We start from the raw sequence: 17,729 nt of genomic DNA, 5'->3' as shown, positions 1-17,729 counted from the left end.
ATTTGTAGCTGTTCCATGACTGTTCCGGTGATATCTAAAGAACCACTCATTGAATTTTGATGAAACTTTGTACATAGATGCTCTGAACTTATGCACATATTTGATTCCACTTTTTGTTCCACTGATATCTAAAGATCTATTGCCAGGTTTTGATGAAAATCTGTGCATATTAATTACCTAATTTGCATAATGATTAGTAAATTATCATCACATTTCAATGAAACTAGGTACCTAGATGTCATAGGACACTGCACAGACCTGGTAGTTTTTAGGGTAATATCAGTACATATTAATTATCTAATTTGCATAATAAATTAATTTTCAGCTTTTGATATTTCAAGTAGTAAGCATTACATTTCAATGAAACATGGTACATAGATACTCAAGAACTATGCAGAGATCGATTGTTTTTGGGATAAATATTTGTGCATCTTAATCACCTAATTTGCATAATTAATTAATTTTCGGATTTTCACGTATATCTCAAGTACTAATCAACACATTTCAATGAAACTTGGTACATAGATCCTCTAGGACTATGCAGAAACCTGATTAGTTTTGGGGTAAAGTTTCTGATAGCCTTTGGTTCTGGCTTAGCAGGATAGCTCGAAAAAGTTTTGGATAGTTCTCATAACATTTCTAGGAGGGGGCTGCCTTTGATGCAAGCATGATCCCATTTAATTTTGATACACATATGGCTATGGTTACCATGGAAACGGCAATTTCGTGAATGATATTTATTTATTGCTCAGAAGGTTATGGATAGACTCTCATAACATTTCTAGGAGGGATCGCTATGTTTACAATTTTGATGTCAATACAATTAAACCAAATGGCGACTGTCATATCATCGACCGAATATTTTTTTAATTTCATTATTAGCTTCAAAATGCTGGTGGTCATTTTTTTTTTCATTTCATTTCCTCACCCCTTTCTCCGACACTCTTAGTCAATCGTACCAATTTTGTTGGTCTTGCGTTTTTTGTTTTTATTTTAACGGAAGCCTAAATCAGAATGTCTAAGATAACTAGGTTCTTTGTATTAAATCAAAGCTTGGTATATTAACAGTATATGATGACAAATTGTTGCAGGTATACACGTTATTTATATTTGTAATCAAATTCAATGTCAAACTTCTATTTATAGACAGGGACTATGTCATTTACACGGACTTGTTTTTACATATTTTGGTTTATAACTAACAACAATCACATAACGTGATATTATGCAACTTCCTTTATAATATATTATGCACGAGGACGGCTGCAACTTGCATAATATCATCGTAAGGACGTACTATCAGCTGTCGAGAAAATACACACCAGTTACGTCATCGTGTATCATTATTCCATAATTCAGTGTTTCTGAGGAAACACAATTCATAAGTATAAATAAATAACGCAGACACCAAAAAAACAGGATCGTTGATTTTTGTACAAAATAAAATACTACATGATTGTCAACGGCATTGGTTATTACAACGCTAATGAACATATATAAAAGTCCCAGCGTGGGCCGGGTTTGAGGGATATTTGAAAGATATATAGTGTCCGGCCAAATAGCGTTCGTTTTCAAGAGTTGCAGAGTCTCGAAAGAAATGATTCTGTGTTTGTTTTTTTCAGTCTGAAAGGGGGTTTTCAATTGAGGTCTGCGTTCAGCGTGGCCGGCAACTGAAACGATTGTGATTTCTATGAAAGGAGGAGGCGGGTCACTCGTACCATACAAAACAAATGACAACTTTAAAACCATGTAAATGAGAAACCATTTTTTTATTTTGGCTGTTTTGGCGCGATTATGTGCAACCCTATTATATCGCTAACGTAACACATTTCGGATACATTTGTATCAAGTATATTTCAACTGTCATTAAATAATATCAGTCGTTGAATAGTAATAGAATAATCTCTAGCCTTCATTTCTAGGTGTCAGTCACTAATTCGGAAATCCACACTATCGAGAAAACCCAGCGAAGCTCACAAATATGGATACTACATAATGGAGTTTATATATTGCTGACGTGTAGTGAGTGGGAAATGAACCAGGAGTAGGGACAGACTGCGAAGATAACACGATAACAAAGTACGTTAACACCGTATGGGGCGTGCACCTATCAAGCCTGTTATCTACAGGGAGGCGAAACACATCAGACCCACCTTTAAGGTTAATAACGCCTTTGATTCATTATATATTGACTTCGCGTCACCGCTGTTTCGTGGTTTTCCTCTCGTTGTCCGTTAATAATAATACGCGTTATAATGCCCGTTGTTGTTGTCGTCCTCGTCGTCGTTGTTGTTGTTGTTGTTGTGTGCCTAGCAATCATTATTGATTCACTAAATTTGTCCATGTTGGAGAGGGGCGAGAGTTTGGTGAAGTAGAACAGTGACAGTCGTGGTTATCAGGCGCCGATTTAGAGGGGCCGACCGATCTCTTTCATCGATGTTTTAGTTTTAGGGAATTGTTGTGTAAATATATTTATTATCTTCCGAACCTAATGTATCGAAAACCATGTGCTTTATCTCCAACACCATAATTTATATCCGGGTGCTATTTTACTATGCACGTGTTATATACCGGTATATGTTGCACTAAATTCACAGTAAGTACTGTGAAATTCATTGTTTTTGCACAATATCTAAATGCATATTCTTGATTGTGATCTTATCACAATACAATACATTTTATTTCTGAGTACATGTTGAACCGTGACATATCGATGCATCGTGACAGAAAACACGCTCTGTCGAAACTCATATAAATCTACCAACAACTTGAAGTGACCAATCAAAACGAAAACCTACTAGTATCACCGATAGCTCAGATTAAGTACGACCAACACACAAACACTTTATGTCACGGGTACTCAGTATTCCAACTGTGCACGGGAAAAGCCGAATCTAGAATAGTATCCTGTCGGTTGACTCTGAAAACATTGGCCTGTATAGATTTGATCTACAATGTGTTTACAGGGCGATATGTTTATGACCCGATGTAACATCGGGTTCGGGTTGCTTCGGGTAGCTTCGAGTAGCTTCGGGATGTTGTTAGCGTGTAACGGTTACATAATATTCAAGGAAGCAGTTATCAAATAATGAAACAATAATTATCTATTTTACAAATGATGATTGCTGTTGTAATGTTTTCTCCATTAAAGATGTTGCTGGGTGCAAGATGTGTTAAATTGCTTTATTATTATTATAAATGTATAGTTCACCAATACCAAATTCAAATATCTTGCAACAGAATTATAGAAATATTGGTACTAACGACCAGGAACGAATCACCCGTGGATATTTTTCTTTTGCTTTATATATTTGCTATACATTAATCTCGTGTATAAAAAAATGACTTGAAACACACAGTTTGTTTCCTATATATTACATATTAATTAACATGGTTAATTATGTTATAAAGAACATCCCAATTTTCTCTTAACCTTAAAAGGCAGTGGTCGTCGCGCCACGCATGCGCGAGATATTTTATCAATTTTTATCAACATGCGCGGTGCGACGACAACCGCCCTTTAATATCGAAAGCCTTGAATTTGGATACAGACTCTAAACCAATTTAAGTTTTAATTTGGGAAACAAATTAAATAAAGTCTATGTGTACTGACAAACGAAACATGAATACTTTTGTTTTTATTATGCAAAATAACGAGTACTAGTATATTATAACACAATTGGAACTATTTCGGGATAATTGAATTCGCTTAAAATGTGCTACTGTAATGGTTTGTTTTCACAAAAATATTTTATTTGTTCGTTTTAGATTTTTTTCTGATAATTTCTTGTATTGATATCAGAAATGAGGAAATTAAGAACAATACTACCTTACAGTAGCACATTTTTAGCGAATCCAATTATCCCGAAATAGTTCCAATTGTGTTAATTTTGTTCGTGCAAGTAAAATTTTGATATAAATTAATTTAGATAAATGTGTATTTTACAGTTAATTGCATTTTATTATCGTTGAATGACCATGAATAAAATTTTGATTATTACAATGCGATGTATGCAGACGCTCTGGTCGTTTTTAATTACAATCGCCTGAATACATCGGCTTAAACTACTATTAAAATGCGACTGGCGCCTCTACCCCTATCGTCTTTTAATTATTGACATATGCAATGACAGGACTCTGAGCTGGAGTTGTGTGTGCAACTAATTTGGACAAATGATTGATATTGAAATCATCAAGCTTCTTCTAGTTGAATTTACATTATTGTGCACGGCAATGAGTGTTTGGAGTCATTTCAGAAGCATTCCCTGGGAACGGAACAAAATCCGTGGCAGATTGAAGTCGAACAAAAACTATATTTAAGATATATGTAGTGTGTTTCGGTGTGGTGAAATATCAATCTAAATAAAATAAGATCTTAGTTTTATTTTATTTTATTTTATTTTATTTTATTTTATTTTATTTTAATTTCATTTATTTTGATCTATTGTTTATTTGTTTTGGTAATTGCGAATGCCATAGGAGGAGGATAGTTAACAATATACCGAATCACACGCACGTAACAAAAAACATAAAAAATACAAAATAATTAAAAAAAATAGTAAAAGTAAAATTAATATATAAAATAAAATATACGCCGTACAATACATCAGATTGGTGAAATAGAGAAAAGGAATGAGATCACGTTCATGTCAACTCCGGCCAATGAATTTGTTAAATTCAGTGTGAAATACTGGACCAAAGTCATAGTCGTTTGAATCCGAATCTTCAAGCATAATACCACACAATAATGGCGGCCTGCGTTAGACTGTTGAGGTGGCCGAGCGCCCGGCAACAGGTCGACATTGTCACACTACTGTACACATTAACGACTTTTCTTTTCCAACATTGTGAAATTCTTTGTTTTTTAAAGAAAAAAATACAGTATTGTTACCAAGTGAAAACATATTTATTAAAGTTAGCGTTCATATATGATTTGTTGAAAACGTGTCATCACGAATTCACAGAAAACATCTAGTAGCACACAGTGGCGGATCCAGAGGAGGGGGCACCCCCAACGCATGACGATTCATATCATCTGGATTACGCATGGCTTTTCTGCGATTTACGCTCCGTATATTTTAAGCGAAGCTTGGGGGACTACCCCCCCCCCCCCCCACCGATACATTTTGCTGGATCCGCCACTGGTAGCACAAACTTGGTGTGGGTCCATAGATCCAATTGTGCCATCATGATATTCGTGGCCTTCGAGTCGTGCGAGATTTTTGATTTGTCAACACTTCTTTCAGAATTGTTCTACTTCACCGTCAAGATCGAAAGCCCACACAAAAAGGAACATGCAATGGAGCCACATCTATGAGTAAGTAAATATGTGCGGGTTTGCCCAATTGAAAGTTTTACAACTTGTTGTTGATAGTTGGCGCTATACTTGAGCAGTTGTGAAATGACGCTGGTGTATGGATGTACAAAGACTCAAGGAGATCACAGAAGACGAAGCGAAAATAGCTGTTAAGAGGCTAAAAATAGCAAAAATGGCAGATGGCATGCCTTGTGAAATTCAGGTTTACATACTGAAGCTGCATGGGTGATATAAACAATGAAATGAAACTATACTATTTAATATATACATCAGCGATTTCATCGCTGAACAACTTACAATCAGCCAATTAGCTTACTCTACACCGATAATATTGTACTTGTTTCTGAGAGTTATCCACGACTACAACAATTTAAGGATACTTCTCGTAACTACCTAAATAAATGGGGATTAGAAAGACCATCAAACGGAAGTGAGGAAATTGAAAAGCCAGCATATACATATTTTGCAGTTATATTTAATACAATATAGTTCAACAATGTACGGGTTATCTGACAAAGCTATGAAATTTGAAAGAGCACAGCACCATCCATTCAGTGGTACTAACAGCAATCATGTGACACTAAAAACAAAACAACTCAAGTGCCAATTTTAGTCTATGCAGGAGAAGCATGGGGGTTGGGCACAAACTGGAGTAGATGGAACAAAAATATCACAGACAAGTACCACTTACAAATTTGTGGGCACATGGCAAAATATTAGTATCACCACCAGTAACACAGCTCTCAGGGTAGGCACGGGCCGACCTCGTACACCATACAACTACATGCTCTCATGATCATGTACTATAAACCCAATATAGTATACAATACACTAAACGAGATGGATAATCAGAGACAGCGGCACGAAATTTGCATGGGGGTCTGCTCACCATCCCCTTATTAGGGGGTCCGGGGTCATGCTCTACCGGAAGAATTTTTAAATCTACACCCTCTGACACGCTATTTCCGGCATTTTGAGGGGCAAATTTTGATGACATACATAGCGATGGATTTAAGTGAACAATACACAAAGGGTTTCAGCTGCACCCCCCCCGTGCCTTTGCCACTGAGAATGGAAGTCTGAAAAAGTGATGGTTATCGAACCTACGTGATCTAAAGAAAACATACGTTAAATATACAAACAACGAAACACTTCCAAGAACTAGGTAAAGAATAGTACATTTGTATATCAATACATGGATAACAAACATGAACAGAACTGACATATTCAAACATTCAACAAGAAACTTATTTACAAAAACTTGACGGCAGAACATCAATCGGGTTATTTGCAGGATTTAGAATGAGTTGTCCAAAAATGAATATTGAGACAGGTCGACACCTAAAAACCCACTACAGAATAGAACCTGTGCAAAATTGAAGACGAAAACGTTTTACAACCGACTGCACCCTTATGCAAACGCCAGGGAAACTATATATGCAACAGTCAATACCTTAAAAATTCAAGATGTAGGTAGATGGATTCCAAGGTATGACCAACCATGAAAAAATCATACAAATAATCAGTATGAGCAACCCAAACATTACATTAATAAAAGAAATCATAATGTACATTGACAAATGTTAAAACACAAAAAACTCATTATAAAATACATATAAATATAATGCTCGTTCAGTTTTATGTATTTCTCAGTAAATGTCACATGATTGTCTTTACAGTGTTAATAAAAAATTCTATTCTATATTTCAGGAAACGCGTTCTCCGTAGTAATACTTCGTTTTGGCTTGACTGAGTCCGCTAAACCTTGATAGCGGATGGTTTTCGTTCAGCATTTACCAGGGTAGTACTCTTTCTTTGTAAAAACAGCGTGAAACAGTACTTATGTACTAGTAGAGGACTTTTTTCAGAACTAGGTTGTTCTGAGGTTCTATGAATATGAGATATAGAAGATAATATTTGGTAATCGTAGTCCTAAATAACTATTAAAAAAATATATGAGGCCATATGCGTAAGCGTCCGTCCAAAGATAGACTGGAGGAGTGTATTCACGAACACATAAGCGAAGGTCAAAGGTTATTAGTAGTAGGTCTTGTTCGTCTTGCTCTTCTCTGCATATATGCTACGATATCTTAGCTTATTACCAAATTAAATTGTCAGCATGTCATCGAGGGCAGGCCCCAGAGCATCGGGGACAGACGGGAGTGATTTTCAACACCGAGAACGCGTAGCATCACACTATAGAATAAGGTGAGTATTCCAAATGAAGACAAAAGAACGTACATCATGTGAGACAGTCGATCGGACGGCCATACACATGATCCTACATAGCCGTTGTTTCGCATCGTGTTGGGCGGGTGTTGGGCCCGGATATGGTCATATGCTGCGTCTGTCAGTTTACAGGACAGTGCCGATTGTACCCCGACCTGTGTATACTGACCTACGAAGCCCAGGACTTATCCAGAACCAAAAAGATGCAAAACCATGGCTATACAAGACAATGGAGGTGAAAAATCTAGTTTTACCTCCATGACTAGACATAGAACCTGCCTTCCGGTAATGAAAAAAATAGCTCAACAGCCTATGGGTGTATGGTCAGGTTGGAGGGGCCTGCATACATTCATTTTTTTCTGTATATTTTAATATAAAAATTAAATATTATATGCTGAATTGTTTTAATTGTCAAAAAAGAAAAAGTTTTTTATTTTAAAAAATAGAAAAATTGATATTACATGTAGTAGCTTAGCTTTCTTCATCGGTCCCACACCTAATTTTAACCATGCCATTAAAATGTATGTAAATTACTAAAAATAAATGGCCAAATTTAGACGTATCATATGGCTGGCGCCATATTGAGTTCCTTTGAACAATAAACAATGATTGTCAAAGTTGTTGATTTCAACATTAGATCATGTGCTTTTGCCAGGTGTTTATAAAAAACAATTGCAAGATATCAACATATCTGAAACTAGATTGCACTTTATTAATCAAATCTAATAAATCAAGTAAATTTAGAACACTGAGACGGAAAAAAACTATTAAAAAAAATACAGTTTAAATCCATAGCTGTTTCTAAAGTTTGAACTTTCATTATCCCTCTATCTGTTTATGATAACAACAAAGTACTTGTACAATAATCCTGATGTAGTAGTGAGTATATCATTTGAAATTTCAGGCTAAAGGGGGGTAAAACATGCCACCCCACTTAGCAATGAAATTTGGGGTGTTGTAATGGAGGAGGCCGAAATGGGTACCTCCAAGATATACAGCTACTGGGGCATTAGGTGGTGAAAGTGGCTAAATCTGGCAGCCTAGAGTAAGTGGTTTAGCCTTTCTGATTAAAAACTTTACCCACTCTATAACACTTAAGGTAGAGATGCAGTTTACCTGACAGATATTTTAATTTGTTAATTAGGAAACCAAGATGACCTCCCTTGTCCACAAAACTATAAATTTTCGGAAAGCTCATTGTATGAATTTAAAAATTTTGTTAGTATTTTTTTTATGGACACTGTAATTTGAAATATGCACAAAAATGTGTCTTTTTGGTCCAAAGTGATTTAAAAAAAATTAGCTTCTAAACCATGCTTCTGTTTCCTGTCAAAACTGGTTTATGGGTACATCTGTTTACTGTGAAGAAAGTGCCGTCTTGAAAACTGTCTACCAGTTGTCAATTTTGCAGGGCAGCAGCTCAAATTTAACTACTACAAGTTTATGCATAAATTAACACCCAGGCTAGTTGTCTGTGCGATTGTTGTAACACTGTTCAACAAAAAACAATGCCCCGACGGCGTTTTGAAGATAAACACATTGTCAATCATTTGTGAAAATTTCAAAACAAAAGGTCAAAGGTCAAAGCGTCTAGGAGCTATTTTTTTTAAGGTAGAGATGCAGTTTATTTGGCTTGCTTTTTAATTGAGTAATTAGTCAATGAAGATGGTATTATATATCCAGCATGTTATATATTTTCTGAAAGCTTATTATACAAACTTTGTAAAACTTGTCTTTATTTTAAATATCCAGAATGCGTTTTTGATTTTGGGTCAAAAATATGCTTTTTTGGACAAAAGTGGTTTAAAAAAAATTAGCTCAAAAACTTCAAGTCCGTTTGTGGGTAAAATTACATCACTGGATACCTTGGTATACTACTAATTCAAATGCGTCCACTCATCTCTCTAACGGCTTTCAAAGTCGCACAGCATGACCTCAAAGTTCACTCTTTTCTATTTTTGCATAATTTATATATCCATGTTAATTGCGGACTTGTTATTTTTGTTCCACTCGCAGTAATAAACTGTCAGGACGCATTTTGAAGGGGGAACACCTTGTCAATAATGTGTGAAAATTTCGAGGCAAATGGCCAAAGCGTCTATCAGCTATTTTAATTTAAAACCCAAGAATTCACCAAAAATAGAAGACGAGAAAAAGGTTAATTTGCATATTTGCGCGTTAAACCGGGAATTACTGCTTTGTCATACTTTGTCATACTTTCTAGACTATTGAAATTGAAAGTTAACGTATAGAAATAGACATTTTATGTAAAATTGTTGGACCAGAACAACTGCTCTTGAATATATAAATCAGAAACACGTCATTCATACCAGTGTTTTGATGGGGATCGGTAAAAACACGTGTCAATGCCCAGTAAACATGACGTCATCTCATGAATAATTAAACAGGGGGCGGTCCTAGGAAGGTGACTTTTTATCACGATCAAAACATTATGGCTTTTCTTCAATGTATTTTCAATAAAAAATCTACGAGTATTTCAGAGCCTATGGTTTACCGTGAAGAGTAAAAGTGGGATATTACATTAATTATCCTTGATGATTTTTATGTAGCATTTAGAACCAACTCCAGGAAGCGAACGCACAATAATGAATAATCGCGTAATCCTAGAATCGAAACGCGAGGCACAGAAGTTTTGTTCAGCGTTTCCAATCCCATTTTCCCACTGCAACATATTTGAATTCTGTTCGTTTTTTAAGGAGGCAATTTTTTTATTTTTTCCGATTTTGGTAACACCTTATTCAGGGATTTTCTAAGACAGTCGCAGACAATCAGCGCACGGATGTTGTACTACCGGCGACGGTCGCTGCAAGGAGAGAGCTCCAGCTCCTAACGTAAAAGTTTTAAAATTTCAACCGGTTTTAAATAATTTGTGTTGGAAATCTAACATGACATGAGTGCAAAATTAAGGTGCATTTTCGAGCGGTCGAATTTTTCTGAATAGAAATCAGCAAATGAAAAAATAGGAGTGCTAAACAGTGTGCTCGTTAGTTTAAAAAAAATGGAATGTCCGTCAAATTGACGTAAACTTCCCCATTTTTCACGGAAAAAGCAAAGGTCGTGGCCGAGTTACAGGCTAAAGAACTCAAAAATCAAAACAAAATCATCAATCAGTAAGTATTATGACAAGGAAAACAAAACATCAGACGCGGAGAAGCGGTCAGCGCGTCAAAAGAGTTGTTAATGTATCAAGTTACCTCTCTCTGTGATTTATTTTTCATTGAAATTATTTGCTTGTTTTCAATTAATTTTAGCGTACCTCTGCAATTTATTTTAGCATTGTCAGTTGTTTGCTTCATTGAATTAAACTGAGTTCGTCCGGTTGCAAACAAAGCTGTCTCGCACCACCTAGCATTGGACAAAAGATACACAAAAGTTTGTATCTCCCCAAGGAACTATAATGATCTCCCCGACCCAGTGCAATATATCCGGTTAGAATCAAAGCGCACGTGTCCCTTATTTGAGGGACCAGATTCTGCCGTAAATTCGGGATGGGATTTAGAAAAAAAAAATAGGACTTTTAAGGTGTATTTTGGCGTCATTTTCGGACATTTCAATCATTCCTGATGCCTAATATAGAGTCTAAGTTTTACCGTAGTCATTGACGCCTATTCAAGAGTATGATGTTTATTGTGACTAGCGTGAATGGGTAAGCTTCGTTTCGACAATGAGCTGTTATCACTGTGAACAATGTTAAATTATTCTTCACATGCTCAGTTTATTTTTTGAGAACAATTATTTAAAAATAAAATCTCTCAGTCAATCAGAAACTCGGATTCACGCCTTCAGGGAAAGTCACGTTTGGACGCTCACATCGATTTTGTTTTTCGTTCGGCGGGCTGATGCCTTCAGTGTAGCTTTTGCCTCTTCCGACATAGAAATCATCTGAATCTGCTTTCTACCTCTCTTTCTTTTCACACCACGCATAATGTAATGATAAAAATTAGGAAAAAACGCTGAGGAAATATAATGTTTGGTTTGCTAGCGAGCGATAACTGATTCGAGAATAATTGCACATGCGCGTGAATTGAATGAACTATGACCCGTACAATCTCGATATGCATATTGTCAATCAAAGGTCCTGTTATTTGCTTACTCATGCAAATTAGGCAATTGGACATAAACATTGCCACATGTGAGTGTTTTTTATTTTTAACCAGAAAATAAACAGCAATTTTAATGGTGTTCCAATAAGAATTCATTGGTCAAATTTTCACAGAATGTTCTTTAGATAAAAATCTATATAAAAAACGAAAAAAACTATTTTTGATTGAAATTCACAAATAAACTGCATCTCTACCTTAAAGTTCTGGGATGTGCACTAAAAAGAAGCTGAGATAATTGCTAATTTGCATAACAATTCACTCAGTAAGAAGTTTGCTAATGCTCATAATTAAAATGGGCCGCTGTAACAGTTCCAAATTTAAATGTATTATCGTTTGGTTAAAAGTTAAATATAGTGCATAATATGGAGATTCCGTCATTTCTTTTTTTTACCATGTTTCTTTTTTATTATTTATGTACAGCCTTGCTAAACCTTGCTAAGCATTCAAAAGAGAGAATGTTTGCACCTGTTATCTATATTTTAAAATCGTTTTTTGAGTATGTTCCACTATTCACAATTCTACAAAATTTCAACAGTCTATAGCCAAGACTGTTAGGATAATAAAAAGCAAAAAAAAAAGTGCCGACGAACCTGCATCTCTACCTTAAGCTGATTAGACCAAAGTCTGTACCCACATTACCATAATTAATAGACCTCATTTGCTAGTTCTACCATGAATAATCCAAGAAGGTTGATTCTCTCTTTTGAAAAAAAATAAAATTATTGTACCGCAGAAGTTAGTTCACAAAGAAAATGGGATGCTGCATTCGTCCAGTTGATCTTAAAACAAGCATTGACATAATTGAAATAATAGGTCTGAAAATTGTATTGCTCACCTGAGGCATTTATAACTCACCAACCATTCTTAAAGACAAGGCCTGTTTCTGATTATTATTTCATATTATTTCTTTCTGCAGTGCCTTGTATAAATCAAAGATGAAATTCTGTATCATAGTATCCATGGTAATGTGCCTGACAACAGTGATGAGAGTGGTTGCTGCTCATTTAGACTTAGTGAAAGTGGTCCATGCAGAGGGAGAAGGATGCTTCAAGTCTTGGGAAAAGTTTTGGCTCCTCAGTCTGGTACCATCAGTCTTGGGAATCCTGTCTCTGCCGAAAAACAAAGTGACATATTTGATGATGTATGCAATTGGAACTATGGTGTTTGGTGTTGGTGGCGCCTGTTGGGGAGCATATAAACTGTACCCAGATGCAATAAAATACATTCATACAGGTGAAACTGCAGAGGTGATATTGGGTTTGCCATCTGCTGGAATCCGATATTTGATACTTGGTATTACGATGATGATTTATGCATTTGGACTTTATTTTGCAAATATGCTATTGACAGCTTGGAAAACAAAAGGACTGAAGCGACAGTAAGATTGATTGACAATCACTCTATACATATATCTATTATTACACAATCTGTATTTTTCAGACATCTATAGTTATATTGGATTGTGATTTTGATTTCTATACTTGAAAATAAAATTTTTTCATGGAATTTAAATGAAATGATGCACTGTTATATTTTTGGTGGTTTTAGGGATTGAGCTGAAGGTAAAATGATTTTAACATGGTATTACTACATTTTCTTCCCCCTTAGTAGCCAGATTCATGTAGCATATTGAAATACCGTTACTATGCGACAGTTTGAGCCAAATTCAAATTTTACTCTACTGAGCATGTTACTACACATATATGCAATGCATTATGGGAGATAACTTCTTATTGAATGTATTAGTAAACCATTATACTATAATTGGCTGAGATTAATTTTTGTCACTGATTTTTGATGAGTTTAATGTAAAATATAGAAAAAAAAGTACATTTGCTGGGTTTTATTTTCATTGAAACATTTCAAGTATTACAATCAAGTATTTTACAGTATTGAAAACTTGCTGAATACTATGTAAATTTTTTGAAATGTTTAAAAAAAAATATCAGGATATATGAGATTTTCATCCAATGTCACCAAGAAAAATTTTGAGAATTGAAAAAATAAAATCGCCATAGAAACCAGTGTTAAAATGCTAATTTTCACCATTTCCAATGACAATTTGGACTGAATCTCAAAAATTGTCAGTTGGCTCCAATTTTTAAAAATTAGTTGTGTTCTGATAACGTAATCCCCTAATAAAGAAAGTATTGTGAATATTACGCATACCAGAGGGGTAATTGTCAATTTGGCGTGAACATCCTCAAGATAAACGAGCAAACGTAGTCACCTCACGTTGTCATCACTGCATGTATAATCATTTTTCAATGCACACAAATTAAAAAAAAATTTGGGAATCTGGATGAATTTTTAAATATTCTTCACAACTCGTATACTTGTTGGTAATCAGAGACAAGGAAATAGACATCCACACATTGAAATACGTTGGCATGGTCAATGAGCAAAATCTGACTGTTGTAGAGAAGACCCATGAAACAAGAAGAAGGTAACCAGTCTTTCCATATTTATTCCATATACTATTTTACATAATTGTTAAATATTGCCAACAAATAGAAAGGTAACTTTACCCCTTTGAGGGCTATAATTTTAGTGAAACATTTTTTATGTATTTTTATAGATTGTGAACCAAATAGATATTTGGTTCAGTCTACAGTCTTGATCTTGATTAAAAAAAAAGAAATTACTGGATAACTGGGTATCATAAAAGAACAGTCTAATACTAAATGAATGTTGGTTTCTGGGTTGGCGTAGAGAGTAAAAATGGCTGTATTATTTGGAATAAGTTTGATAAATTGGAACATAAAATATGACGGTGTTCTTCATATTTCACTGTGATGAAAGAGAATAACCGTAAATTATTAGTTACCAGTTGTCGGTCGACAGAGGGCGCTTTTATCAAACGTGTATTACTGGGCTTGTTCTATGTGGACGTAGATTTATACTTCTGGTTATGGGATGTAAGTGCTTAAAAAATGTATATTTCTGTTTTAGGACTCGTAGCATAACTACACTGCGCTAAGACTGCAGTACATTTTAAGGAAACATCCTTGGTTTCTACTTATTTGTACATACTATTTGGCATCTATGAATGAAAGGTTCAATTTTAATTTTGGGTTGGTGATATCAACAACACGAATTTGTCACACTTTGCTCCATATAGAAGCAGCCAACGAGCGACTTTACACATTTTCACTCAAATTATTAGATAATGTTCGTGAAGATGTCCTGCCCATTTTAAACGTCATCCATGTGTACCCTTAGATGTTTGTTTGAATTATATTAGTTTTTCAGAAAGTTTCCTCTAACTGTGAAATTACAACTTTGTTCTCTGCTTTAATTTTCTACCTGACTTGCACTGCAATTGGTGTATGAATTCCTCGCACACGTTTTTGTCGAACATGTATTTAATGTAAGTAAAACATGTCTCAAGGGCCGTGGATAATGATAACTTGTGCACGCTGTGAAAGCGAAATTTCTTTGCAAAAGATACACGTGGATAATAGTAACATGTGTGCACTGAAAAAGCGTAATTCCGTAATTCCATACACAAAGTCTTAGGCAGTTAAACGAAAAAAGGTCAAAGTGCGCGGGGGGATATTTCGCATTGAACAATGGTGTATCGTCGTGTGCTGTTTTCACGCGAGAATAGAAGAACAGAAGACAGAGGAACAACATACCCAGTTTCTAAAAGTGTGAACAATCAGGGTTTACGGTTGACGTCGCTCAGTGCGTGTTCGAACAAACAAACAAACAAACAAACAAACAATGTATTTTAAACGGGTTGTGTACGAGTCCCATATCGAACAGAACGCGGCGCAACACCCTTTAAATTTCAAGCACGATGATTAATTTTGATTGTTTCGGTTCAGGGTTGTGTTTCGTTTTCTGAAAGTATTTTCTGAACGCGCCTCGTAAACTACATCCATCTACGTCATTTATTGCACATCACTCATGATAATTGATGTTTTTTCTGCAAGTAAGATGAAGATAAACGGTAATGTAGTTTACATTTGCAACATATAACAGTCAATCACTGTGATTATTCTTGGCTCGTTGCAGCGATTGTACTATTGTATGGTACATGTGTAATTCTCAGTTATTGGATCTTGTGCAGATCCTGTTTTTTGTCCCACGCTTAGAAAATGTTGTTGAGATGTGACGTACTGTGTGTTGGGTGACTGCACATTTGGCTTTTAGCAGGGGTCTATACCTCGGGGTTGTTGCAATTCCAGGTGAGAATGATTCAGTGTTTTTTAGAAGTATCAAAAAACGTAATGTCAATTTTATTGCATCATTGCATGCAATGAAGTCATATGGGATGTAGAACAGCGCCACCAACTTCCGAGTTTGGTTACACTTTTAGTACATACGTCGCCGAGGGCGGAGTCAATGCCCTACATTTAACCTCGTAGTAAACTTCGATCATGTTGCTTCTTCCTTTAGTCCGATAAACCGGAGACTGTTCTACAGTGTTTCTTTACTTTGCAGATCTACCGGTAAGATTACCTATACAATCACATTTAGTAATGAGTAGCTGTCGATTGAGAGGCGAATTCAAATACCCATAATCCACCAATGCAAATGTCTGCTCTGCTTCTGCCATTCCGCCATTTTAAATTACATGTAAGGGTGTAACCAATAGCAATTCGGGGTGAGGGAGTCTACATAAAAAAAAAAAAATATTTAACTACACACATCTAATCAAAAAAAAAAAAAAGAATTGAAGAAAAAAATAATTTGCACAGTTTTCTATCATCTCCGTTCCTAGGATTTCTATTTTTTCCACTGACACTGACAAGTTATTTTTGAAGATTTGTGCTCCAACTCAAAGTGACACTTGATTTTCCGCATAAATTGTCTCTAATACTAGTATGGCTGCCTTTTCTGTTGTTGTTAACAAATATATATTAAATATTCGGTCACAGACATCCCCAGTGTTGTTGTCTTCGTATAGTTTTCAATGAAAATTTTTGTCAAATAACCAAAATAACTGAAGTCTGTCTATATAAAGAGTGCTATGCTTGCTATCCAATTCTGGTTCCCCCATAACTCCGGATCTTTTTTGGTTTTAATTCATGTTGTCAAACTACAAACATCATTTCTATCTTGTAATATCGCCAGCCATTTGAAATTGCTATCCCACAATTCAGTGCACAAAGTGGCACAAGACACTTTTGATAAGCAAATAGGCTTAACACATTGCCTACTGAAACCTTTCACAGACATGCTGAAATCAATGGGTGAAAAATAGTTCAGTCATCTTATGGCAGAGTGTAAACCTTTCACAGACATGCTGAAATCAATGGGCGAAAAATAGTTCAGTCATCTTATGGCAGAGTGTAAACCTTTCACAGACCTGCTGAAATCAATGGGTGAAAAATAGTTCAGTCATCTTATGGCAGAGTGTAAACCTTTCACAGACATGCTGAAATCAATGGGCGAAAAATAGTTCAGTCATCTTATGGCAGAGTGTAAACCTTTCACAGACATGCTGAAATCAATGGGTGAAAAATAGTTCAGTCATCTTATGGCAGAGTGTAAACCTTTCACAGACATGCTGAAATCAATGGGCGAAAAATAGTTCAGTCATCTTATGGCAGAGTGTAAACCTTTCACAGACATGCTGAAATCAATGGGTGAAAAATAGTTCAGTCATCTTATGGCAGAGTGTAAACCTTTCACAGACATGCTGAAATCAATGGGTGAAAAATAGTTCAGTCATCTTATGGCAGAGTGTAAACCTTTCACAGACATGCTGAAATCAATGGGCGAAAAATAGCTCTGTCATCTTATGGCATGGGGGAAAACAAATCAAAACAGACGCTTTTTTAATCTTATCCAATATTACTTAACATCATATTAGAGGTAGAGAAAAAAACGTTCATTTTTAATTTTTTTTTTCATTAAAATGTATGAAAAATGTATCAAGGGGTAAAGCACATGGGTTTACACAGTCACCTAGCAAACAAGTTGTTGATGATGTCCTCTAATGTTAAAACAATGTTAGTATTGAAAAAACAGGATGACCATAGCTAATTTGCATATTTAGGCAAATGATGGTGCAATTGGTTGAATAAGCTGGTATTTGTGCAGAAAAT

At 35.5% G+C, this 17,729-nt stretch overlaps 1 protein-coding gene across 1 annotated transcript; it reads left to right on the top strand.

Annotated features, from left to right (window-relative positions):
- Positions 1-7,338: 7,338 nt before the first annotated feature.
- On the top strand, positions 7,339-13,187 carry LOC146736567 (protein jagunal homolog 1-like). Its single transcript, XM_085505502.1, has 2 exons — positions 7,339-7,525; positions 12,587-13,187. Exons 1-2 carry the CDS (start codon positions 7,437-7,439, stop codon positions 13,050-13,052), a joined length of 555 nt encoding a protein of 184 aa, XP_085361628.1. The 5' UTR covers positions 7,339-7,436; the 3' UTR covers positions 13,053-13,187.
- Positions 13,188-17,729: the final 4,542 nt, after the last annotated feature.

The sequence above is a fragment of the Saccoglossus kowalevskii genome, chromosome 11 (assembly GCF_978046115.1).
Source record: "Saccoglossus kowalevskii chromosome 11, keSacKowa6.1, whole genome shotgun sequence".
NCBI classification, from domain to species: domain Eukaryota; kingdom Metazoa; phylum Hemichordata; class Enteropneusta; family Harrimaniidae; genus Saccoglossus; species Saccoglossus kowalevskii.
The sequence above is the reverse complement of the archived record's forward strand: the minus strand, read 5'-3'. Positions and strand labels throughout refer to the sequence as shown.

Bases quoted from the DNA above. Each gene is read 5' to 3' on its own strand.
- LOC146736567 (XM_085505502.1), top strand. From the start codon at position 7,437: ATGTCATCGAGGGCAGGCCCCAGAGCATCGGGGACAGACGGGAGTGAT. The intron at 7,526-12,586 runs GTGAGTATTCCA...TTCTTTCTGCAG, and splicing joins GCATCACACTATAGAATAAG to TGCCTTGTATAAATCAAAGA.